Source organism: Oncorhynchus gorbuscha, linkage group LG06 (genome assembly GCF_021184085.1).
Source record: "Oncorhynchus gorbuscha isolate QuinsamMale2020 ecotype Even-year linkage group LG06, OgorEven_v1.0, whole genome shotgun sequence".
In the NCBI taxonomy this organism is placed as follows: Eukaryota; Metazoa; Chordata; class Actinopteri; order Salmoniformes; family Salmonidae; genus Oncorhynchus; species Oncorhynchus gorbuscha.
The window spans coordinates 53764394-53791448 of NC_060178.1; the positions used below are offsets into that span (position 1 = coordinate 53764394).

At 44.0% G+C, this 27055-nt stretch overlaps 1 protein-coding gene across 2 annotated transcripts in view; it reads left to right on the plus strand.

The window, feature by feature from the left end:
* The window catches only part of wdfy4 (WDFY family member 4), a 250546-nt gene that overhangs the window by 214223 nt on the left and 9268 nt on the right, over window positions 1–27055 (plus strand). The window contains exons 59-65 of one of the 2 annotated variants that reach the window (XM_046353518.1): window positions 2887–3044; window positions 3219–3377; window positions 3475–3654; window positions 4383–4586; window positions 5189–5279; window positions 24209–24335; window positions 26171–26226. In XM_046353518.1, coding sequence (XP_046209474.1) covers window positions 2887–3044; window positions 3219–3377; window positions 3475–3654; window positions 4383–4586; window positions 5189–5279; window positions 24209–24335; window positions 26171–26226 — 975 coding nt within the window. Of the gene's footprint in view, window positions 1–2886; window positions 3045–3218; window positions 3378–3474; window positions 3655–4382; window positions 4587–5188; window positions 5280–24208; window positions 24336–26170; window positions 26227–27055 lie in introns of those variants that run through there. The other variant, XM_046353519.1, reaches the window with a different exon arrangement.

A 27055-nucleotide genomic window follows, 5' to 3' on the forward strand; every position in this document is an offset into this window, starting at 1 on the left:
GAAACTTTTCCTATTTATGAAAATCGCAAATTAAATATATTCAAACACAAGCTTAGCCTTTTGTTAATCACACTGTCATCTCAAATTTTCAAAATATGCGTTACAGCCAACGCTAGACAAGCATTTGTGTAAGTTTATCATGGCATAGGCTCTGCTGGCAGCAGGCAACATTTTCACGAAAATAAGAAAAGCAACTAAATTAAATCATTTACATTTGAAGAACTTCAGATGTTTTCACTCAGGAGACTCCCAGTTAGATAGCAAATGTTCCTTTTTTCCCAAAATATTATTTTTGTAGGTAAAATAGCTCCCGTTTGTTCATCATGCTTGGCTGAGAAATCGACCGGAAAATGCTACCACTACAACGCCAAACTTTTTTCAAAATGAGCTCCATAATATCGACAGAAACACGGCAAACGTTGTTTAGGATCAATCCTCAAGGTGTTTTTAACATATATATTTGATAATATATCCGTCGAGGAAATTGGTTTCTTAAAAGAAGCGATTGGAAAAATGTCTACCTCAGTATTTTACGCAAGATTTTCTGCGGGAGACACCATGTGACCACTTGCTAAATATGGTCCCTTACGGCTATTCTTCAATGGAAATGCGTAAAAAGATGTCACAATGCTGTAGACACCTTGGGGAATACATGGAAAACGTAAGCTCATTCGTAGCTCATTCACGGCCATATAAGGAATCATTGGCATGAGGCGGTTTCAAAAAATGCGGCACTTCCTGGTTGGATTTTTATCTGGGTTTCGCCTGCAACATCAGTTCTGTTGCACTCACAGACCATATCTTTGCAGTTTTGGAAACGTCAGAGTGTTTTCTATCCAAAACTCTCAATTATATGCATAGTCGAGCATCTTTTCGTGATAGAATATCTTGTTTAAAACGGGAACGTTTTTCATCCAAAAATTAGAATAGCGCCCCATAACACTTAACTCCATTCTTTAACTTTAGATTTAGCTAGGAACACAAGAATCTCACTACACCTGCAGTAACATCTGCTAAATATGTGTATTTGACCAATACAATTTGATTTGATTTGATATAACCATACTGTGTAACTATCAGAGCCTGCATGACAGGCCAAGATCGTGGTTTAAACGGAAGTTGACAGAAATTATCTGTTTAGGTCATATCACTTCTCAGAAGAGCATTACTAATTTCCACAGTGGGCGTAAAGACTGGTGCTTTTGATGATCTCAAGTGGCATATTTGTCGCATTCAGTCTTTACCTCTCATGGGCCACACCCAGAAGGTCATAGTGCTAGTTGAGGGTGGTACATTTTTATGTGCGCATGGGACTGACAATCCTTGCGTAATGGCAACCGCCAGGGATGGTTGTAAGCAAGAGAGTGATATCCACCAACCATCTCCATCGCCGAGGGGGCTTGAAGATGAGAGATAAGCCTGTTACCTCACTCTGCTACCATGAAGGTGTTTGTTACAACCCTCATAGGGTAGTCGGTTCTAACAGACTGTGGAGTCAATCTGTATAGATGGGTGGTTAGTTGCAATGTCACAAAAAACGATGTGCAAAAGAAGTGAGCATGTTGTTGTGAATCTGGATGGCCAGATTGCTAGCATGAATGATAAGACCTTGCCACGTGGGGAATCGTAAGTAGCTCATTTCAGCTTGTTTCGTCTTGTTCTGAGTGATTTCATGTCAATGCTAATATGGCTCAAATTCGCTAGCTATCTAACCAACAACTGTAACGACGTATTTGAGAGATAACAAGTGCTTATTGTGCAAATGTTTTTGTCAACACAGACTGGTGTGCGATGACCATACTATTTTCCAGGAGAGTTTTCATCTGTATTTTTCATAGCAGTATATTTACCACCACAAACCGATGCTGGCACTAAGACCACACTCAGCGAGCTGTATAAGGCCATAAGAAAACAAGAATAAGCTCTTCTAGAAGAGGCGCTCCTAGTGGCCGTGGACTTTAATGTAGCTCATTTCTACCAGCACATCACATGTGCAACCAGAGGAAACAAAACTCTAGACCACCTTCACTCCACACACAGAGACGCATACAAATCTCTCCCTCACCCTCCATTTGGTAAATCTGACCATAATTCTATATTCCTGATTCCTGCTTACATGCTCAATACAGAAGAGGTCATATGATGCGGATGCTACGCTACAGGACTGTTTTGCTAGCACAGACTGGAATATGTTCCGGGATTCATCCAATGGCATTGAGTAGTGTGTCACCTCAGGCACCGGCTTCATCAATAAATACATGGACGACGTCGTCCCCACAGTGACTGTATGTACATATCCCAACCAGAAGCCATGGATTACAGGCAACATCTGTACTGAGCTAAAGGCTAGAGCTCCTACTTTCAAGGAATGGGACACTAATCTGGACGCTTTTAAGAAATCCTGATATTCCCTTAGACGAACCATCAAACAGGCAAAGCACTCGCACACACACACACACACACACACACACACACACACACACACACACACACACACACACACACACACACACACACACACACACACACACACACACACACACACACACACACACACACACACACACACACACACACACACACACACACACACACACACACACACACACACACACACACATCTGTAAATAGCACACCCAACTACCTCATCCCCATATTGTTATTAATTGTTTTGCTCCTTTGCACCCTAGTATCTCTACTAGAGAGGTTCTTATCTTAGAGAACAACAAACTTCTCCTACGTCCCTCTATTCCCCCCCCTTCATAGTGCATTAGGCCAGGTGTTTGTGTGGATAAAGAGGATTTGGACTTATTTTACCCCCTTCTATTCATATCTCGATCTCTTCTTCTCCTCACCCTTTCCCTATCTTCTCTTCCTCCCCTTCAGAGCTTCTTCGTGGTCCAGTAGGCCAGGTGGTTTGTGTGGACAAAGAGGTTTTGGTCGTAGAGAAGAACAGACTACTGATCCCTCCTCTGTGGAATGTCTACTTCTCCTGGGGCTTCCCTGATAACTCCTGCTCCTTCGGACACTACACCACTGAGAAAGTATGTACACTATGGAGGCCTTTTATTCACTTACTCACACTAACAAAGGTTCAATTAGATTGCCATCCATCCATCATGAGGTAGCAACATGACATGAAGCTTTAAAGTTGGCCAAACCATTTCCAACATAGACAATGACTAACATTTGTATGTATTTCTATTTCCCTCTCCTAGACCTTTGCTGTATGTGAGAGTATGTGTGACTGGGGGAAGATGCTGTGTGCAGCGTGTCCCAACCAAGCTACCATAGTCACTGCTGGGATCAGCTCAGTGGTGTGTGTGTGGGATGTTTCCATCAGCAAGGACAAACTCACTCACATGAAACTCAGACAGGTGTGTGTGATGTGATGTGGTGTGAGAATGTATCTAGCCCAATACACAGTAAAATGTGTGTGTGTTTGATAAAGTGAATCTCATATTGGTCTCCCAGGCGCTGTATGGTCATACCGATGCAGTAACGTGTCTGGCGGTGTCTGAGGTTCATGGAATGATAGCCAGCGGTTCGCGTGACCTCACCTGTATACTGTGGGACCTTGAGGAACTCAACTACATCACACAGCTACCTGGACACAAGGCTAGCATCACAGCACTTGCTATCAATGACCTCACGGTGAGTCTACACTCTCTTTTTACCTCTTTCACATCATTATCTCTCTATATTTTTTCTCTTTTTCTCCCCCCACAAGTCCAGAATCCATGTGCTAACTATCAACAACATCTGAGAGTTGACCTCTTTCTATACCTCCTTTTGCATCCGTCTATCGCTTTTCTTTCCACTTTCTATTTCTCTCTTTAGTGGGATCCTGTTGGATCCTACCTGCTAAACATATATTTTTTAAAGTACCACACAAGTACATAGGGACCATCATCGTTTAGCCAGTCTATTGCACGAGCATTCCTGGAACTCAGAATGAGGAAGGGAGGATTTCCTTTTCTGGCTGCACACACATCCTCTACTATGCTCGGTGCTCATAGGTCTACCATGTGTGTGGTCACTGATAGAGACACTTTTCCGTTCATTCCCTCATTTGTTTGTATTTGTATTTATTATGGATCCCCGTTAGCTGCTGCTAAAGCCGTGTGTGTTTGTGTGTGTCTGTGTGTCTGTGTGTGTCAATGTTTGTGTTGCTTCACAGTCCCGCTGTTCCATAATGTGTTTTTTTAATCTGTTTTTTTAAATCTAATTTTACTGCTTGCAACAGTTACTTGATTTGGAATAGAATCCCATGTAGTCGTGGCTCTATGTAGTACGGTGAGCCTCCCATAGTCTGTTCTGCACTTGGGGATTTGTAGCATGGCCAACCCCTTTTACCTGTGTATGTTAACCCTCTCTTTCAGGGTGAGATAGCATCGTGTGCAGGGCCGGTCCTGTACCTGTGGAGTATGAAGGGTCAGTTACTCACCTGGCTCGACACATCCTGTGGCTCTGATGTCACTTCCTGCAGCTCAGATGGGGACATCCTGTCTGTCTGCTTCACTCAGAGACACGAGTGGGATCCACGAAACGTTATAGTCACTGGCTGTGCTGACGGGATAGTGAGGGTAAGAGAGTGAGAGTGCGTGTTTGCTAGTTCTTATTCGACAATGTGTGTATGTGTGTCTTGCCTACTACTTACTAAAACTACCTAATGTGTACTAATCATACTACATACTACATACTTACTGTTTAGTAGAAATGTATGCCGTAAGCAACAAATATTAACATACTAGGCTAACCCATAATGAGAATGCGTCATATAATGCAAAATTCGTTCATTTTGTACAATGCGTCCCCTTACATGATTATCAGCTTAATTAACAGCTTATGTCAAACACACGTGGTTTTGAAAATACTTTTTTTTCTCACTAGTGTGCAGCGGATTCTACTAAATGAAAGGCAGAGATGAGTTTGACATCCTGGCATTTAAATCATATCGAATTGTTGAGATTTCATATACTATAAAACCTTATATTATCGCACAGCTTATCAGCCTACTACTTAGAACACAAATACGAGTATTCGGACACGGCCTGATTGTTTGTTTGTGTGTGTGTGCATGCGCATCAGGGTGTTGTGGGAGGTTTGCGTGTGTATGCACGTGCCTATGTGCATGTGTGTCTGTCTTTAATGCGTTCAGTTATGTTGGATTGTTTCTGTGTAACAGATCTGGAGGACGGAGTACACTAGAACATCACCTGATCCTCCACAGCAGCCCACATCCCCAGGACAGGATCAGTCTGCAATGACCATAGACGGTAATGCTAATGCTAATTTCATGCTAATAACAACGAGACATAAATAGTCCTCAAATGAGAAGGATGTGATTTTTTAAAACACTTCTGGTTCATAATCAAATAAGTGCTTTTACACTCCCCCAGATATACATTTGGACAGTGAAGCTAAAACTTTTAATTTGGCTCTATTCTTCAGAATTTTGGATTTGAGATCAAATGTTTCATATGAGGCGACAAAACAGAATGTCACATTTTATTTGAGGGTATTTTTATACATATCTGTTTTAGCGTTTTAAATTAAAGCACTTTATGGATCGAGTACCCCCATTTGAAGGTGTCATAAGAATTTGGACAACTCACTTATAGGGCTCTATTTTCGGGTAGTACTAGTGTCAAACACACGTCAGTTTGCATTTCGTCATGTAGAAACTTGCGCACTGACATTTTTCAGCCCTAACGCTATGTTCGGCAATAAACCTGTCTACATCAGCTCGCTTGCGCTGAGGTGGGAGGGGTGGCACTATTTGAAGTGTTTTCTTTAATAGCGCTAATGGGAAGTTTAAAGACACACAAAAAGCTGGTCTTAACGGTATCGCAGTTTATAATGGCATGGATTTTGAGAGTGGAAGTGCAGCCTATTCAGCCTATCCTATCCAGCCTATCCAGGAGAGATGTGCCCTTTGTGCCAGTGAATCTCATATTTAGAAAACATAAAAAAATATTGTTTTCCCCCATTTTGTTTCATTTGAGTAAAAACAAAGCATAGGCTAATCAAGGCTGGTTTAGCAGCATTGCATAGATGCGTCTATTTTATCCTTGCCATAAACCAAAAGTAGACTAGAAATAAAATGTTTTTAAGTGGTCTACTGAGGGTGCTTTTTAAATTGTCTACTGAGAAGTTTTTGCCCTCATGCTTTTTCATTATTTACAATTCACATACCTGTATTTCGCTTGCTCACGTTGGCTATACATCCACATTTTCAAAGAGTGCCCCTCCTGCGATTACCAGTCCAATCTATTCAGTCTTCCTATGATGCCATTTTTTTTGAGAATCTGCCTTGCACATCGGCAACGATGCAATTGACAGGAGCCTAGTATTTTGTAAGGTGAGGATGACGTCATTGATGCACTTATTGATGAAGCCAATGGCTGATATGGTGTACTCCTCAGTGCCATTGGCGGAATCCAGGAACATATTCCAGTGTGTGCTAGCAAAACAGTCCTGTAGCTTAGCATCTGCTACATCTGACCACTTTTTTATTGATCTAGTCACTGGTGCTTACATTTACATTACATTTAAGTCATTTAGCAGACGCTCTTATCCAGAGCGACTTACAAATTGGTGCATTCACCTTATGACATCCAGTGGAACAGCCACTTTACAATAGTGCATCTAAATCTTTTAAGGGGGGGGGGTGTGAGAAGGATTACTTTATCCTATCCTAGGTATTCCTTAAAGAGGTGGGGTTTCAGGTGTCTCCGGAAGGTGGTGATTGGCTCCGCTGTCCTGGCGTCGTGAGGGAGTTTGTTCCACCATTGGGGGGCCAGAGCAGCGAACAGTTTTGACTGGGCTGAGCGGGAACTGTACTTCCTCAGTGGTAGGGAGGCGAGCAGGCCAGAGGTGGATGAACGCAGTGCCCTTGTTTGGGTGTAGGGCCTGATCAGAGCCTGGAGGTACTGAGGTGCCGTTCCCCTCACAGCTCCGTAGGCAAGCACCATGGTCTTGTAGCGGATGCGAGCTTCAACTGGAAGCCAGTGGAGAGAGCGGAGGAGCGGGGTGACGTGAGAGAACTTGGGAAGGTTGAACACCAGGCGGGCTGCGCGTTCTGGATGAGTTGTAGGGGTTTAATGGCACAGGCAGGGAGCCCAGCCAACAGCGAGTTGCAGTAATCCAGACGGGAGATGACAAGTGCCTGGATTAGGACCTGCGCTGCTTCCTGTGTGAGGCAGGGTCGTACTCTGCGGATGTTGTAGAGCATGAACCTACAGGAACGGGCCAACGCCTTGATGTTAGTTGAGAACGACAGGGTGCTGTCCAGGATCACGCCAAGGTTCTTAGCGCTCTGGGAGGAGGACACAATGGAGTTGTCAACCGTGATGGCGAGATCATGGAACGGGCAGTCCTTCCCCGGGAGGAAGAGCAGCTCCGTCTTGCCGAGGTTCAGCTTGAGGTGGTGATCCGTCATCCACACTGATATGTCTGCCAGACATGCAGAGATGCGATTCGCCACCTGGTCATCAGAAGGGGGAAAGGAGAAGATGAATTGTGTGTCGTCTGCATAGCAATGATAGGAGAGACCATGTGAGGTTATGACAGAGCCAAGTGACTTGGTGTATAGCGAGAATAGGAGAGGGCCTAGAACAGTGGTGCATCCTGTGACTAGATTTTTGCTTGTAAGCAGGAATCAGGAGGATAGAATTATGGTCAGATTTGCCAAATGGAGGGCGAGGGAGAGCTTTGTATGCATCTCTGTGTGTGGAGTATAGGTGGTCCAGAGTTCTTTTTCCTCTGGTTGCACATTTAACATGCTGATAGAATTTTGGTAAAACAGATTTAAGTTTCGCTGCATTAACCTTTCTAGCGCAGGGGTTCTGCTAGCTTGACAGCATTCCGCTGAAAATATTTTTACAGCAAATGAAAGATAAACATCTTGTTCATCTACCCATCGTGTATGATTTAAAAAATGCTTTACAGCTAAAGCACAACATATGATTATGTTAGGTCAGAGCCAAGTCGAAAAAACACACAGCCATTTTTCCAGCCAAAGAAATATAGATACATTTAATCACTAACCTTTGATGATCTTCATCAGATGACACTCATAGGACATCATGTTACACAATACATGTATGTTTTGTTCGATAATGTGCATATTTATATCCCAAAATCTCAGTTTACATTGGCGCCTTACTTGCAGTAATGTTTTGATTCCAAAACATCCGGTGATTTTGCAGAAATACTCATAATAAACATTGTTAAAAGTGTTATTCACAGAATTAAAGATAGGCTTCTCCTTAATGCAACTGCTGTGTCAGATTTTTTTTTTTTACTTTACGGAAAAAGCATAATCTGAGAACGGCTCTCAGAACCCAAAACAGCCATTTTGGAATCAACAAAGTTAGAAACAACACCATCAATATTCACTTACCTTTGATGATCTTCATCAGAAGGCACTCCCAGGAATCCCAGTTTGATTTGATTTGTTCCATAAAGTTCCATCATTTATGTTCAAATAGCCACTTGTTAGCGTGTTCAGCCCAGTAATCCATCTTCATGAGGTGCAGGCACTTCATCCGGACAAAAACTCGAAAAGTTCCATTACAGTCCTTTAGAAACATGTCAATCGATGTATGGAATCAATCGTTAGGATGTTTTTAACATAAACCATCAATAATGTTCCACCCGGAGAATTCCATTGTCTTCAGAAAAAGCACTGGAACGCGAGGTAACGCTGTCGGGAGAGCGCGTCATGAGACCAAGGCTCTCTGCCAGACCACTGACTCAAAGAGGTCTCATGAGCCCCTCCTTTATAGTAGAATCCTCATTCAAGTTTCTAAAGACGGTTGACATCTAGTGGAAGCCGTAGGAAGTGCAACTTTATCCATATCTCAATGTGTATTTGGTAGGCCAAGCTTAGAAAAACTACAAACCTCAGATGTCCCACTTCCTGGTTTGATTTTCCTCAGGTTTTCTCCTGTGGTGGTATGTAAAACAGCTACAAAGAATACAGATGAAAACTCTCTCGGTAGGTAGTGTGGTCTACAGCTTATCATGAGAAACTCTACCTCAGGCGAGCAATAGCTCAATAGACTTCCTTAGATATCGTGCACCAGCGGTTGTTTACAAAAATACATAGATAGCCACCCCTTGTCTTACTAGGCGTCGCTGTTCTATCCTGCCGGTACATTGTTTAGCCAGCCAGCTGTATGTTGGTGTCGTCGTCGTTCAGCCACCACTCCTTGAAGCATAAGATGTTACAGTTTTAATGTCCCTTTGGTAGTTTAATCTTCCACATAATTCGTCAATTTTATTGTCCAAAGATTGCAAGTTTGCTAACAGAATAGAGGGAAGTGTGGGTTTATTCGATTGCCTGCGAATTCTCAGAAGGCAGCCGGAACTTCGTCCCCTCTTTCTCCGCCTCTTCACACATATCATAGGGATCCGGGCCTGTTCCCAAGGAAAAGCAGTGTATCCTTTGCGTCGGGCTCGTAAGAGTTGTGAAAGGAAAAAGAGGATTCTGCTAGTCTGAGGTGAGTAATCGCAGTCCTGATGTCTAGAAGTTATTTTCGGTCATAAAAGATGGTAGTGGGAACATTATGTACAAAATAAGTACAAAAATAAGTTACAAACAACGCAAATAAGCAAAGAAAAAAACCACAATCGGCTGGGGGCACGTAAAACACCTGCCATCTTCTTCGGCGCCATCTTACAAAGTCAAAAGTTTGGACACTCCAAGGTTTTTCTTTATTTTTACTATTTGCTACATTGTAGAATATTAGTGAAGACATCAAACCTATGAAATAACATATATGGAATCATGTTGTAACCAAAAAAAGTTGAAAAACATCTAAATATATTTTATATTTGAGATTCTTCAAAGTAGCCTCCCTTTGCCTTGATGAAAGCTTTGCACACTGCATTCTCTCAACCAGCTTCATGAGGTAGTCACCTGAAATGCCTTTCAATTAACAGGTGTGCCTTGTTAAAAGTGAATTTGTGGAAATTATTTCCTTCTTAATGTGTTTGAGCCAATCAGTTGTGCTGTGACAAGGTAGGGGTGGGTATACAGAGGATAGAACTATTTGGTAAAATACCAAGTCCATATTATGGCAGGAACAGCTCAAATATGCAAAGAGAAACTACAGTCCATCATTACCTTAAAGCATGAAGGTCAGTCAATCCAGAAAATGTCAAGAACTTTGAACGTTTCTTCAAGTGCAGTTGCAAAAACCATCAAGCGCTTTGATGAAACTGGCTCTCATGAGGACCGCCACAGGAAAGGAAGACCCAGAGTTACCTCTGCTGCAGAGGATAAGTTCATTAGAGTTACCGTTCTCAGAAATTGCAGCCCAAATAAATACTTCAATTAACAGACACATCTCAACATCAACTGTACAGTGGAGATTGCGTGAATCTTGAATGAGTTCCCACATATTCGGAGCACTTGTTGGCTGCTTTTCCTTCACTCTACGGTCCAACTCATCCCAAACCATTTCAGTTGGGTTGAGATCAAGTGATTGTGAAGGCCAGGTCATCTGATGCAGCACTCCATCACTCTCCTTCTTGGTCAAATATCCCTTACACAGCCTGGAGGTGTGTTTTGGGTCATTGTCCTGTTGAAAAACATATTATAGTCCCACTAAGCGCAACCCAGATAGGATAGAGTATCGCTGCAAAATGCTGTGGTAGCCATGCTGGTTAAGTGTGCTTTGAATAGGGTTACACATTTTGGGGAATATTCAGAAGTGGAAACTTTGTGGGAATTAACGTTAATTTATGGGATTAAACGGGAATTGACAGAAATATATGCAAATGAATAATAATACCATTTACATTTAGATGTTTTTTTGCATTGGATATATTTAACATGTCATATGAAGACAGAAACATAAACATTTTACCTTATCATAAGTAGACACAATTGCAAATTATTAAATTCTTCCAATAGAAATAAAATGTAAAAAATGGTTACGAATTGAACTTTCATTAAATGAGTTGACTCTTCACACCTGATGATTGCACTGAAAAACAACAGAAAGGGAATATTGAATGATCCCCAATGATCCATCACATCTCCCAAAAACGTTTTCAACATACATCTGCAAAATGATAGTCGAGAAACTAAAGCTTTGGTTGTCTTCCTCTCAGGCTTCCATGTCTTGTCCCTGGACCTCCTCAATGTCCACCCCTTGAACACCAAACTCTGAGTCCTCATCTTCACTGTCATTTTACAACTTGTTTAGGATGGCTAGTTGTTAGGCTCAAAAAGCCTCAAATTTGCCCAGATTTTTCAACTTTTATATTGGTCAGCCTGTTACGTGCTTTGGTGTGTGTGCTCCCAAACAAGGACCAGTTGCGCTCTGAGGTGGTTATATGTTGGTGGGATTTGGAGGATGATGGAGGAAACAGGGGAAAGAGCCTCAGATCCACAACGTCCCTTCAACCAGGTATTGATGAGATATGTTGGCACGACTGCCATATTGCATCTCCATCCCAATGCCCTTCCTTGGAAGTGTACTTCGCCAGACTGCTAAGAACCATGCCCTCATCCAGGCCAAGGTGACAAGACATGGTAGTGATGACACCATAGGCCTTGTTGATCTCTGCACCAGACATGATGCTCCTGCCAACATACTTGGGGTGCAACATGTATGCTGCGGCATGTATGGGCTTCAGACAGAAGTCTTCACGCTTTTTGATGTATTTCAGAACTGCAGTTTCCTCTGCTTGGAGCAACAGTGAAGTGGGCAGGGCAGTATGGATTTCTTCACTTACATCTGCAAGCAGAGTCAGACAGGATGGCATTGTCTCCATAATGCTATATGTTTCAGGAGTTTCAGGCTGTTTACAACTCTCTCCCAAAATACATCATCCAGGAGGATCCTCTTGGCAGACTGTGATATGGTAATGTGATGAACACGTTTGGAGACAGAGAGCTGGTTTCAAGCACAGGGCGCAGCAGGTGTTTCATTGTACAGGACCACAGAAGGAAGCAGGTAGCTGGGTCCAGGTACAGGCAGAAGGTCATACACAGGGGATCCAAAAAGGCTAAAGTACAGGCAGGGAATAGGTGAGGCAGGCCAAAACTATCATACACAGGAGGATTAAATCACGGGAAAAACAGAGCTCTGAATAGAAGTGTGTCACAAAACAAACAATACCTCCCAATGATGGGGTGCAAAGAACTGAATTAAATAGTGTGTGATAATGACATACAGGTGTGTGAACAGGTGATCAGAATTCAGGAGATTGGGATGTGGAGAGTGAGCTGGAAAGTGGGCTGGAAAGTGAGCTGCGTTCAGGGGATCTACGTGTTTGAGAGTGTGAGTTGGAAGCAGACGTTACAGGCCATTTTTTGGAGAGACTCCTTCCCCTCCAGGAGACTGTCAAGCATTATGACAACACCACCCCAACGGGTGTTGGCGGGCAGCTTCAATGTGGTGCTCTTATTCTTCTCACTTTGCTTGGTGAGGTAGATTGCTGCTATAAAAATGACCCTTCACATACCTAACCATTTCCTTTGCTCCCTTCTAGAGTATATCCATATGTTTCTGTGCCATGATGTCCTTGAGGAGCAGATTCAATGCATGAGCAGCACAGCCAATGGGTGTGATGTGGGGGTAGGACTCCTCCACTTTAGACCAAGCAGACTTCATGTTCTCAGCATTGTCTGTCACCAGTGCAAATACCTTCTGCGGCCCAAGGTCATTGATGACTGCTTTAAGCTCATCTGCAATGTAGAGACCGGTGTGGCTGTTGTCCCTTGTGTCTGTGCTATTGTAGAATACTGGTTGAGGGGTGGAGATGATGTTGTTAATTATTCCTTGCCCACGAACATTCGACCACCCATCAGAGATGATTGCAACACAGTCTGCTTTCTCTATGATTTGCTTGACCTTCACTTGAACTCTGATGAGCTCTGCATCCAGCAAATGAGTAGATAAAGAATGGCTGGTTGGAGAGGTGTATGCTGGGCGAAGAACATTCAGAAATCTCTTCCAATACACATTGCCTATGACCATCAGATGTGAACCAGTTGCATACACAGCTCGAGCAAGACATTTATCAGCATTTCTCTGACTATGTTCTTCCATTGAGTCAAAAACTTCTGATTCCCGGAGAACCACGAGCTGTTGCTATCGATAAGGTGTCTGATTCATAATTTTCATCTTCGAATAGAAGTACAGGGACTTTTGTCAGAGGTTGCTTGTTATGACCGCAGAGGGAACTTTAATGCCTTTGTTGCATTCTTCAGATATGATTTGGCACAGCATTTTCAAATGTACACATCATTTCCTTCAACATTAGCTGCAGTGAAATGTCTCTACACATCAGATGGTGTGGCATTTCCCTGTAAATATATTTTTGTTGTTGTAAAAAAAAAAAAAATCCATGTACAGATAAATAGTTAAGCAGTTACATTAAACAACTCCTTTGGAAGATTTTTTGTAATGAAACATGCATGGAAACAGGTTAATTAACACTCCTCAGTTAGTAGGCAAGCTAAAACCCACATGGCTGCAAAAACTAACTAGCAGAAATTGTTAAGCTAGAAATTATTTTTAAAACACTTTGCTGTAGGCTACTATTTACTAGTTAACAAACAATCACGTACGTCATATAAAATATATTCACCCCACCCAGTATTGTAATCAACACTTACCAGAAAGTAGTCCTTTGCTAAGACATTGTAGTAGTGTGGGCTCAATAACATCTTATTAGTATGTAAAATCTTGAGAATCAGCTGTACATGTGATGGAAGAATGGACTGTGCAAGCCGAGGGTTTCAAATCCATTAATTTGTGGGTAGTTTAACGAAAATACAGTGGCTTGCGAAAGTATTCACCCCCTTTTTTCCTATTTTGTTGCCTTATAAACTTCCGCTGGTGTACAGCAATATTCAATAGTCGGAAGTTTACATACACTTAGGTTGGAATCATTAAAGCTTGTTTTTCAACCCTCCACAAATTTCTTGCTAAAAAACTTTGTCCATGTTTGCAGACAGATTACTTCACTTATAATTCATGTATCACAATTCCAGTGGGTCAGAAGTATACATACACTAAGTTGACTGTGCCTTTAATAGCTTAGAAAATTCCAGAAAAGGATGTCATGGCTTTAGAAGCTTCTGATTGGCTAATTGACATCATTTGAGTCAATTGGAGGTGTATCTGTGGATGTATTTCTACGCCTACCTTTGAACTCAGTGCCTCTTTGCTTGACGTCATGGGAAAATCAAAAGAAATCAGCCAAGACCTCAAAAACAATTGTAGACTCCCACACGTCTGGTTGATCCTTGGGAGCAATGTCCAAACGTTCATCTGTACAAACTATAGTACGCAATACCTTGTGAAGATGCTGGAGGAAACCGGTACAAAAGTATCTATATCCACAGTAAAACGAGTCCTATATTGAAATAACCTGAAAGGCTGCTCAGCAAGGAAGAAGCCACTGCTCCAGAACTGCCATAAAAAAACAGACTACGGTTTGCAACTGCACATGGGGACAAAGATCATACTTTTTGGAGAAATGTCCTCTCGTCAGATTAAACAAAAATAGAACTGTTTGGCCATAATGACCATCGTTATGCTTGGAGGAAAAAGGGGAAGGCTTGCAAACCGAAGATCATCATCCCAACCATGAAGCATGGGGGTGGCAGCATCATGTTATGGGGGTGCTTTGCTGCAGGAGGGACTGGTGCACTTCACAAAATAGATGGCATCATGAGGCTGGAAAATTATGTGGATATATTGAGGCAAGACATCAGTCAGGAAGTTAAAGCTTGGTCGCAAATGGGTCTTCCAAATGGACAATGACGTGTGCGAGCAAGGAGGCCTACACACCAGCTCTGTCAGGAGGAATGGGCCAGAATTCACCCAATTTATTGTGGGTAGCTTGTGGAAGGTTACCCAAAACGTTTGACCCAAGGTAAACAATTTAAAGGCAATGCTACCAAATACTAATTGAGTGTATGTAAACTTCTGACCCACTGGGAGTGTGATGAAAGAAATAAAAGCTGAAATAAATAATTCTCTCTACTATTATTCTGACATTTCACATTCTTAAAGTAAAGTGGTGATCATAACTGACCTAAGAAGGGCATTTTTTCTGATATTTAATGTCAGGAATTGTGAATTACTGAGTTTAAATGTATTTGGCTAAGGTGTATGTCAAATCAAATTTATTTATATAGCCCTTCGTACATCAGCTGATATCTCAAAGTGCTGTACAGAAACCCAGCCTAAAACCCCAAACAGCAAGCAATGCAGGTGTGTAGAAGCACGGTGGATAGGAAAAACTCCCTAGAAAGGCCAAAACCTAGGAAGAAACCTAGAGAGGAACCAGGCTATGTGGGGTGGCCAGTCCTCTTCTGGCTGTGCCATGTGGAGATTATAAAAGAACATGGCCAAGATGTTACATTTACATTTAACATTTAAGTCATTTAGCAGACGCTCTTATCCAGAGCAACTTACAAATTGGTGCATTCACCTTATGACATCCAGTGGAACAGCCACTTTACAATAGTGCATCTAAATATTTTAAGGGGGGTGGTGAGAAGGATTACTTTATCCTATCCTAGGTATTCCTTAAAGAGGTGGGGTTTCAGGTGTCTCCGGAAGGTGATGATTGACTCCACTGTCCTGGCGTCGTGAGGGAGTTTGTTCCACCATTGGTGGGCCAGAGCAGCGAACAGTTTTGACTGGGCTGAGCGGGAACTGTACTTCCTCAGTGGTAGGGAGGCGAGCAGGCCAGAGGTGGATGAACGCAGTGCCCTTGTTTGGGTGTAGGGCCTGATCAGAGCCTGGAGGTACTGAGGTGCCGTTCCCCTCACAGCTCCGTAGGCAAGCACCATGGTCTTGTAGCAGATGCGAGCTTCAACTGGAAGCCAGTGGAGAGAGCGGAGGAGCGGGGTGACGTGAGAGAACTTGGGAAGGTTGAACACCAGACGGGCTGCGGCATTCTGGATGAGTTGTAGGGGTTTAATGGCACAGGCAGGGAGCCCAGCCAACAGCGAGTTGCAGTAATCCAGACGGGAGATGACAAGTGCCTGGATTAGGACCTGCACCGCTTCCTGTGTGAGGCAGGGTCGTACTCTGCGGATGTTGTAGAGCATGAACCTACATAACTGACCAGCATGGTCCAATAATAATAAGGCAGAACAGTTGAAACTGGAGCAGCAGCACGGCCAGGTGGACTGGGGACAGCAAGGAGTCATCATCTCAGGTAGTCCTGAGGCATGGTCCTCCGAGAGAGAGAAAGAAAGAGAGAAAGAGATAATTAGAGAGAGCACACTTAAATTCACACAGGACACTGAATAGGACAGGAGAAGTACTCCAGATATAACAAACTGACCCTAGCCCCCTGACACATAAACTACTGCAGCATAAATACTGGAGGCTGAGACAGAAGGGGTCTTCCGACTTCAACTGTAAGTCATACCACAGATTCTCATTTGGATTGAGGTCTGGGCTTTGACTAGGACATTCCAATACATTTAAATGTTTTCCCTTAAACCACTTGAGTGTTGCTTTAGCAGTATGCTTAGTGTCATTGTCCTGTTGGAAGGTGAACCTCCATCCCAGTCTCAAATCTCTGGAAGACTGAAACAGGTTTCCCTCAAGAATTTCCCTGTATTTAGCGCCATCCATCATTCCTTCAATTCTGACCAGTTTCCCAATCCCTGCCGATGGAAAAACATCCTCACAGCATGATGCTGCCACCACCGTGCTTCACTGTGGGGATGGTCATCTTGGGGTTTGCACAAGACATAGCATTTTCTTTGATGGCCAAAAAGCTCCTTTTAGTTTCATCTGACCAGATTACCTTCTTCCATGTGTTTGGGGAGTCTCCCACATGCCTTTTGGCAAACACCAAATGTGTTTGCATATTTTTTTCTTTAAGCAATATATTTTTTCTCTGGCCACTCTTCCGTAAAGCCCAGCTCTGTGGAGCGTACGGCTTAAATTAGTCCTATGGACAGATACTCTAATGTCCGCTGTGGAGCTTTGCAGCTTCTTCCCGGTTATCTTTGTTCTCTTTATTGCCTCTCTGAATAATGCCCTCCTTGCCTGGGCTATGAGTTTTGGTGGGCGGCACTATTTTGGCAGGTTTGTTGTGGTGCCGTATTCTTTCATTTTTTTAAACAGATTTAATGGTGCTCCGTGGGATGTTCAAAGTTACGGATGTTTTTTTATTACCCAACCTTGATCTATACTTCTCCACAACGTTGTCCCTGACCTGTTTGTGGTGTTGCAGACTCTGGGGCCTTTCAGAATAGGTGTATATATATTGAGATTATGTGACAGATCATGTGACACTTAGATTGCACACAGGTTTATTTAACTAATTATGTGACTTCTGAAGGTAATTGGTTGCGCCAGAACTTATTTAGGGGCTTCATAGAAAAGGGGGTGAATACATATGCACGCAACACTTTTCCGATTTTAGCTTTTTAATTTTTTTTTAAACAATTTATTATTTTAATTTCACTTCACCAATTTGGACTATGCGTGGGCACGCATATCCACTATTTGAGCTGTTCTTGCTATAATATGGACTTAGTCTTTCACTTTTACCAAATCTTCTGCATACCCACCCTTAAATTGTCAAAACACAACTGATTGGCTCAAACGAGAGGGAAAGAAATTCCACAAATTAATGTTTAACAAGGCGAGCCTGATAATTTATATGCATTCCAGGTGACTACCTCATGAAGCTGGTTGAGAGAATACGAAGAGTGTGAAAAGGTGTCAAGGCAAAGGGTGGCTACTTTGAAGAATCTCAAATATAAAATCTATTTGGATTTGTTTAACACTTTTTTGGTTAGTACATAATTCTGTTACTGTACATAAAGTGCTTTCATTTTAAAACGGAAAATCAGATATGTTTAAAAATACCCTCAAATACAACGTGACATTCTGTGCTGTTGCCTCATATGAAACATTTGATCTCCAAAATGCTGGAGTATATTGCCAAATTAAAACTTTTAGCTTCACTGTCTAAATAAATATGCAGTGAAGGGATACTGTGATAGTTTACTTCTATCAGGGATACTCACATAACAACATATTATTCATAGAAATCTCCCATAGATATCTGTTTATATATGCTGTTAAGTGTGAGCTGATCATTCTGAGCCAACCATCTCTTAGTCTGACTGTTAGCTTCCAGAATCAAGTTTATAATAAAATGTTCCTCCCAAGGTAACATCTAGCCTGGAATGATGGAGTTATACAATTATTAAAAATACCGACAGTATACACTGATGAGCAATTCTGCTGATGTGTGTGTTCGGGTGCGCATGTGTGTGAGCGTGTGTAATTTAGAAAGCAATAATACCCAGCTGTTATTTGTTTGTCAGCTCTTGGCAGTATTATCCTGGTACATTACACCAGAACAGTCCTGGTGTAAACTGTGAGGTTTATTTAAGAGGGATTCTTCTCACTAACAGCCTGCTGACCATGTAATATACACTACTATAAATACAGCCTCTGGTGATGCCTCTGAAGGTTTTGTGTTCCTTTAAAGTTTGTCAGGGTCAGAGGTTGAAAAAGACCCTGATCGACTACTTTTGTCATGCAGGTGAAAGAGGACCCAAAAGCGACTTAACAGAAACAGAGTTTATTTAAGTCCAAAACGGAATAACAGAAATCCTCTAGACTTGTAGAGGGGAAACAACTGGAGAAGCGGCCACAGACTGCAGGTCGCTTCGGGTAGGCGCAGGCCGTAGTCGACAGAGACACCTGCTCACACGCAGCATCTGATGAAGGCAAAAAAACACGACAGGACAGGGCGATACACAATCACAGCAAAAACACGACAGGACAGGGCGAAACGCAATCACAGCATGGTGAATACAATACAAGGAACCGACGGGACAGGAACGGATCACAAAGGAATAAATAGGGACTCTAATCAGGGGAAAGGATCGGGAACAGGTGTGGGAAGACTAAATGATGATTAGGGGAATAGGAACAGCTGGGAGCAGGAACGGAACGATAGAGAGAAGAGAGAGCGAGAGAGTGAGAGAGGGAGGGGGAGAGAGAGGGATAGAAGGAGGGAAAGAACCAAATAAGACCAGCAGAGGGAAACGAATAGCATGGGGAGCACAGGGACAAGACATGATAATAAATGACAAACATGACAGTACCCCCACTCACCGAGCGCCTCCTGGCGCACTCGAGGAGGAATCCTGGCGGCAACGGAGGAAATCATCGATGAGTGAACGGTCCAGCACGTCCCGAGACGGAACCCAACTCCTCTCCTCAGGACCGTAACCCTCCCAATCCACTAGGTATTGGTGACCCCGTCCCCGAGAACGCATGTCCATGATCTTATGTACCTTGTAAATAGGTGCGCTCTCGACAAGGACGGGAGGGGGGAGGGAAGACGAACGGGGTGCGAAGAAAGGGCTTAACACAGGAGACATGGAAGACAGGATGGACGCGACGAAGATGTCGCGGAAGAAGCAGTCGCACAGCGACAGGATTGACGACCTGGGAGACACGGAACGGACCAATGAACCGCGGAGTCAACTTACGAGAAGCTGTCGTAAGAGGAAGGTTGCGAGTGGAAAGCCACACTCTCTGGCCGCAACAATACCTTGGACTCTTAATCCTGCGTTTATTGGCGGCTCTCACCGTCTGTGCCCTGTAACGGCAAAGTGCAGACCTCACCCTCCTCCAGGTGCGCTCACAACGTTGGACAAACGCTTGAGCGGAGGGAACGCTGGACTCGGCAAGCTGGGATGAGAACAGAGGAGGCTGGTAACCCAGACTACTCTGAAACGGAGATAACCCGGTAGCAGACGAAGGAAGCGAATTGTGAGCGTATTCTGCCCAGGGGAGCTGTTCTGCCCAAGACGCAGGGTTTCTGAAAGAAAGGCTGCGTAGTATGCGACCAATCGTCTGATTGGCCCTCTCTGCTTGACCGTTAGACTGGGGATGAAACCCGGAAGAGAGACTGACGGACGCACCAATCAAACGACAGAACTCCCTCCAAAACTGTGACGTGAATTGCGGGCCTCTGTCTGAAACGGCGTCTAACGGGAGGCCATGAATTCTGAATACATTCTCAATAATGATTTGTGCCGTCTCCTTAGCGGAAGGAAGTTTAGCGAGGGGAATGAAATGTGCCGCCTTAGAGAACCTATCGACAACCGTCAGAATCACAGTCTTCCCCGCAGACAAAGGCAGACCGGTAATGAAGTCTAAGGCAATGTGAGACCATGGTCGAGAAGGAATGGGGAGCGGTCTGAGACGACCGGCAGGAGGAGAGTTACCCGACTTAGTCTGCGCGCAGTCCGAACAAGCAGCCACGAAACGGCGCGTGTCACGCTCCTGAGTCGGCCACCAAAAGCGCTGGCGAATAGACGCAAGAGTGCCTCGAACACCGGGATGACCAGCTAACTTGGCAGAGTGAGCCCACTGAAGAACAGCCAGACGAGTGGAAACAGGAACGAAAAGGAGGTTACTAGGACAGCGCGCGGCGACGCAGTGTGCGTGAGTGCTTGCTTAACCTGTCCTTCAATTCCCCAGACTGTTAACCCGACAACACGCCCATAAGGAAGAATCCCCTCGGGATCAGTAGAAGCCACAGAAGAACTAAACAGACGGGATAAGGCATCAGGCTTGGTGTTCTTGCTACCCGGACGGTAAGAAATCACAAACTCGAAACGAGCGAAAAACAACGCCCAACGAGCTTGACGGGCATTAAGTCGTTTGGCAGAACGGATGTACTCAAGGTTCTTATGGTCTGTCCAAACGACAAAAGGAACGGTCGCCCCCTCCAACCACTGTCGCCATTCGCCTAGGGCTAAGCGGATGGCGAGCAGTTCACGGTTACCCACGTCATAGTTGCGCTCAGATGGCGACAGGCGATGAGAAAAATAAGCGCAAGGATGAACCTTATCGTCAGACTGGAAGCGCTGGGATAGAATGGCTCCCACGCCTACCTCTGAAGCGTCAACCTCGACAATGAATTGTCTAGTGACGTCAGGAGTAACGAGGATAGGAGCGGACGTAAAACGTTCTTTTAGAAGATCAAAAGCTCCCTGGGCGGAACCGGACCACTTAAAACACGTCTTGACAGAAGTAAGAGCTGTGAGAGGGGCAGCAACTTGACCGAAATTACGAATGAAACGCCGATAGAAATTAGCGAAACCTAAAAAGCGCTGCAACTCGACACGTGACCTTGGAACGGGCCAATCACTGACAGCTTGGACCTTAGCGGAATCCATCTGAATGCCTTCAGCGGAAATAACGGAACCGAGAAAAGTAACGGAGGAGACATGAAAAGAGCACTTCTCAGCCTTTACGTAGAGACAATTCTCTAAAAGGCGCTGTAGAACACGTCGAACGTGCTGAACATGAATCTCGAGTGACGGAGAAAAAATCAGGATATCGTCAAGATAGACAAAAACAAAAATGTTCAGCATGTCTCTCAGAACATCATTAACTAATGCCTGAAAAACAGCTGGCGCATTGGCGAGACCGAACGGCAGAACCCGGTACTCAAAATGCCCTAACGGAGTGTTAAACGCCGTTTTCCACTCGTCCCCCTCTCTGATGCGCACGAGATGGTAAGCGTTACGAAGGTCCAACTTAGTAAAGCACCTGGCTCCCTGCAGAATCTCGAAGGCTGATGACATAAGGGGAAGCGGATAACGATTCTTAACCGTTATGTCATTCAGCCCTCGATAATCCACGCAGGGGCGCAGAGTACCGTCCTTCTTCTTAACAAAAAGAACCCCGCCCCGGCCGGAGAAGAAGAAGGCACTATGGTACCGGCGTCAAGAGACACAGACAAATAATCCTCGAGAGCCTTACGTTCGGGAGCCGACAGAGAGTATAGTCTACCTCGAGGAGGAGTGGTCCCCGGAAGGAGATCAATACTACAATCATACGACCGGTGAGGAGGAAGGGAGTTGGCTCGGGACCGACTGAAGACCGTGCGCAGATCATGATATTCCTCCGGCACTCCTGTCAAATCGCCAGGTTCCTCCTGAGAAGTAGGGACAGAAGAAACGGGAGGGATGGCAGACATCAAACACTTCACATGACAAGAAACGTTCCAGGATAGGATAGAATTACTAGACCAATTAATAGAAGGATTATGACATACTAGCCAGGGATGACCCAAAACAACAGGTGTAAACGGTGAACGGAAAATCAAAAAAGAAATAGTCTCACTGTGGTTACCAGATACTGTGAGGGTTAAAGGTAGTGTCTCAAATCTGATACTGGGAAGATGACTACCATCTAAGGCGAACATGGGCGTAGGCTTATCTAACTCTCTGAAAGGAATGTCATGTTTCCGAACCCATGCTTCGTCCATGAAACAACCCTCAGCCCCAGAGTCTATCAAGGCACTACATGTAGCACCCGAACCGGTCCAGCGTAGGTGGACCGACAAAGTAGTACAGGACCTTGATGGAGAGACTTGAGTAGTTGCGCTCACCTGTAGCCCTCCGCTTACAGATGAGCTCTGGCTTTTACTGGACATGAATTAACAAAATGTCCAGCAACTCCGCAATAGAGGCACAGGCGGTTGGTGATCCTCCGTTCCCTCTCCTTATTCGAGATGCGAATCCCTCCCAGCTGCATGGGCTCAGTCTCAAAGCCAGAGGAGGGAGATGGTTGCGATGCGGAGCAGGGAAACACCGTTGATGCGAGCTCTCTTCCACGAGCCCGGTGACGAAGATCTACCCGTCGTTCTATGCGGATGGCGAGAGCAATCAAAGAGTCCACATCTGAAGGAACCTCCCGGGAGAGAATCTCATCCTTAACCACTGCGTGGAGTCCCTCCAGAAAACGAGCGAGCAGCGCCGGCTCGTTCCACTCACTAGAGGCAGCAAGAGTGCGAAACTCAATGGAATAATCCGTTATGGACCGTTCACCTTGGCATAAGGAAGCCAGGGCCCTAGAAGCCTCCCCACCAAAAACTGAACGGTCAAAAACCCGAATCATCTCCTCTTTAAAGTTCTGGAATTTGTTAGAGCAATCAGCCCTTGCCTCCCAGATAGCTGTGCCCCATTCTCGAGCCCGGCCAGTAAGGAGTGAAATGACGTAAGCAACCCGAGCTCTCTCTCTAGAGTATGTGTTGGGTTGGAGAGAGAACACAATCTCACACTGCGTGAGAAAGGAGCGGCACTCAGTGGGCTGCCCGGAGTAGCAAGGTGGGTTATTAACCCTAGGTTCTGGAGGCTCGGCAGGCCAGGAAGTAACAGGTGGCACGAGACGTAGACTCTGGAACTGTCCAGAGAGGTCGGAAACCTGAGCGGCCAGGTTCTCCACGGCATGGCGAGCAGCGGACAATTCCTGCTCGTGTCTGCCGAGCATGGCTCCTTGGATCTCGACGGCAGTGTAACGAGCGTCTGAAGTCGCTGGGTCCATTCCTTGGTCGGTTCCTTCTGTCATGCAGGTGAAAGAGGACCCAAAAGCGACTTAACAGAAACAGAGTTTATTTAAGTCCAAAACGGAATAACAGAAATCCTCTAGACTTGTAGAGGGGAAACAACTGGAGAAGCGGCCACAGACTGCAGGTCGCTTCGGGTAGGCGCAGGCCGTAGTCGACAGAGACACCTGCTCACACGCAGCATCTGATGAAGGCAAAAAAACACGACAGGACAGGGCGATACACAATCACAGCAAAAACACGACAGGACAGGGCGAAACGCAATCACAGCATGGTGAATACAATACAAGGAACCGACGGGACAGGAACGGATCACAAAGGAATAAATAGGGACTCTAATCAGGGGAAAGGATCGGGAACAGGTGTGGGAAGACTAAATGATGATTAGGGGAATAGGAACAGCTGGGAGCAGGAACGGAACGATAGAGAGAAGAGAGAGCGAGAGAGTGAGAGAGGGAGGGGGAGAGAGAGGGATAGAAGGAGGGAAAGAACCAAATAAGACCAGCAGAGGGAAACGAATAGCATGGGGAGCACAGGGACAAGACATGATAATAAATGACAAACATGACAACTTTAAAAAGATATCCTTCCCTCCGCGAATAACTAGATGGGCGAAAGCGTAGAGACCCTGTTGTCTGTGTTGTTATGTTATATTATATTTTTGTTGTATCCTGTACTATAGGTCTAGCAGGTCAGGTCTGAGAAAGACCTCTTGTGTTGTTGTTATACAGTATAACAGGAGATCCCCTGTACTGTAGGTCTATTAGTGCAGGACTGATTTTATACTGTTGCAATATTGTTAATTGCTGTGTAGGAATGTCGGGTCCGAGTCAGAGCTGGGAGAGACACCTGGTGTTGTGTCGGCCACTAAACAGGAGTGAAGCAGTGTCCAGACGGCGCTACAAAAACAACCCTGCAGTCACTGCTCTAGCCATGTCCAGGTACTGTATGCGCACACGCACGCACATCCGGCACATGTACAGATAGGGCTCTACCTATGCAGAGCACATTCCCCTTACCCCTTTCAGTCTGCCTTTTTCGGTGGTTGCATAATTTCCAGAAAAATATTTTTTGTTGTTGTTCTGAACAAGTCGTCTATTCTCAACGTGTCTTGATTGTTTAGCATTGACCAATCATCAGCATTGGAGAGCAAAGGCGTGCGCGCATATCCAGTTTAGTGACCAAATAACTGCCTGGCAAAAACAGCCTACGTTTATATCATCCATATAAAATACAATATACTACTGACTCATCTTTGCCAGATTGATAATTTTCCTATTTCAGATAGGTCTAGTTTGGGTGGTTACTGGCTTTATGTCTAATTATAAGCAGCTGTAACATCGCACTGCCTTGAATATTATGGGATAAAGATGTAACATATTTTGGTGAATTGATTGCTATATTTGTGAGCAAGAACAGGGCTACCCGGCTGGCAACGAGCACTCGTCAGGCAGGCTGCCCTCCAAACTGATGGCGCGGTGCAGAAAGAACATGCTTTCCGTTAAAAGTAGTCCTAATTCTTGCTCTGGACCAGAAAAGTGACATGATATATCCCCAGTTGATTTTGGCTACTAACATTAATGACTTTCAGCTCCAGATGCAGGTGTAAAACACAGTTTATTTTTGTAGCCTATCTTCCATTTTGAAAATTCATCACCGTTTCTGGATGTAATGACAGGTTATATTTGTGCAGCAATTGTGCGAGTAAGTTTGGTGTGCATACAGTGCAAAAGTATTCACCCCCCTTGGCATTTTTCCTATTTTGTTGCATTACAACCTGTAATTTAAATCGATTTTTATTTGGATTTCATGTAATGGACATCCACAAAATAGTCCAAATTGGTGAAGTGAAATGAAAATAATAACTTGTTTCAAAGAATTCTAAAGAATAAAAGACTGAAAAGTGGTGCATTCATATGTATTCACCCCCTTCGCTATGAAGCCCTTAAATAAGATCTGGTGCAACCAATTACATTCGGAAGTCACATAATTAGTTAAATAAAGTGTGTCATATGATCTCAGTATATATACATCTTCTGAAAGCCCCAGAGTCTGCAACACCATTAAGCAAGGGGCACCATTAAATGTCTTGGAATGACCTAGTCAATGCCCAGACCTCAATCCAATTGAAAATCTGTGGTATGACTTAAAGATTGCTTTACACCAGCAGAACCTATCCTACTTGAAGGAGATGGAGCAGTTTTGCCTTCAAGAATGGGCAAAAATCCCAGTGCCTAGATGTGCCAAGACTTGCAGCTGTAATTGGTGCAAAAGGTGGCTCTACAAAGTATTGACTTGGGGGGGGGGTGAATAGTTATGCACGCTCAAGTTCTCTGTTTTTTTGTCTTATTTCTTGTTTGTTTCACAATAAAAAATATTTTGCATCTACGAAGTGGTTGTGTAAATCCAATTATACAAACCCCCCCAATTCCATTGTAATTCCAGGTTGTAAGGCAATAAAATAGGAAAAATGCCAAGGGGGTAAATACTTTCGCAAGCCACTGTACATTCATGTGCGTTTCTTACAATCGTCTTTTATTGACTGGAATTGTGTTGGTCATTGTAAATAAATGCAGCATTTATTCCAGCTCAAAATAGTTTTGGAAAATACTTAACTCCTCAGATTGTGCTGCTGTCCCCTATTCTTGTAAGAATTGCTCAACGACTCTGTGAACCCGGTTGCGGGATTGTTTTTTGCGGGGTGTCCCTTTTTTAGTTAGCCTTGATGCACACACAGCTATGATAAACTATTCAATGTATGCCTCTGTGTTTACAGGACACATGCTACTCTGCTGGTTGGAGATGGCTGGGGTAGAGTCTTCACCTGGACCTGTGAGTGATGGGGAAGGAGCAGTTGGGTGTATCTGTTTGTGTGTGGGTGCCTGCGTGCATGCATGGGTGTGGTGTGTGTGCATGTGCGTGCATGGGTGGGTGCGTGCGTGAGTTCTATACAACCAACAATACACCAAAACCCAGCCTACACTTCCGGAACCTCTTATTCCACTGCACATGTGCACTCTCACCAGCCCCTGCCTCACCTCCAGACCGACCACCACACTCCAATCGTAGAGAGATGTTCTCTCTCTCAAAGTCTCCAGGCACAGGGAGGAAATGGAGAGAGGGAGGATCAGGATTTACTTTTTGAGTGTTTACAAACTATTTACACTGGACCTTATTACAAGATTAACACATGACATGGAAGGAACAGATCAATGAATCATGTGGTTTCAACCTATATACAGATCGTACATTTCAATGTACTTTATAGTAGTAACTTTTAGGTATTTTGTTGATGAAGCCCGATTATTTAATTGTGAATGTATCTGTTTACAGTGCATTCGGGAATTATTCCGACCCTTTCACTTATTCAACAATGGATTAAATTTAAAAAGTCTCAAGAATCTGCACACAATACCCAATAAGGACAGAGCGAAAGCAGGTTTTTATATATTTGTGCAAATATATGATTTATCTATTTACATAAGCATTCAGACCCTTTGCTATGACACTCAAAATTGAGCTCAGTTTCGTCCTGTTACAATTGATCATCCTTGAGATGTTTCTACAACTTGATTGGGTCCACCTGTGGTAATTCAATTTGTTTCTACAACTTGATTGAGACCAGCTATGGTAAATGTATGCATGTCAGAGCAGAAAACAA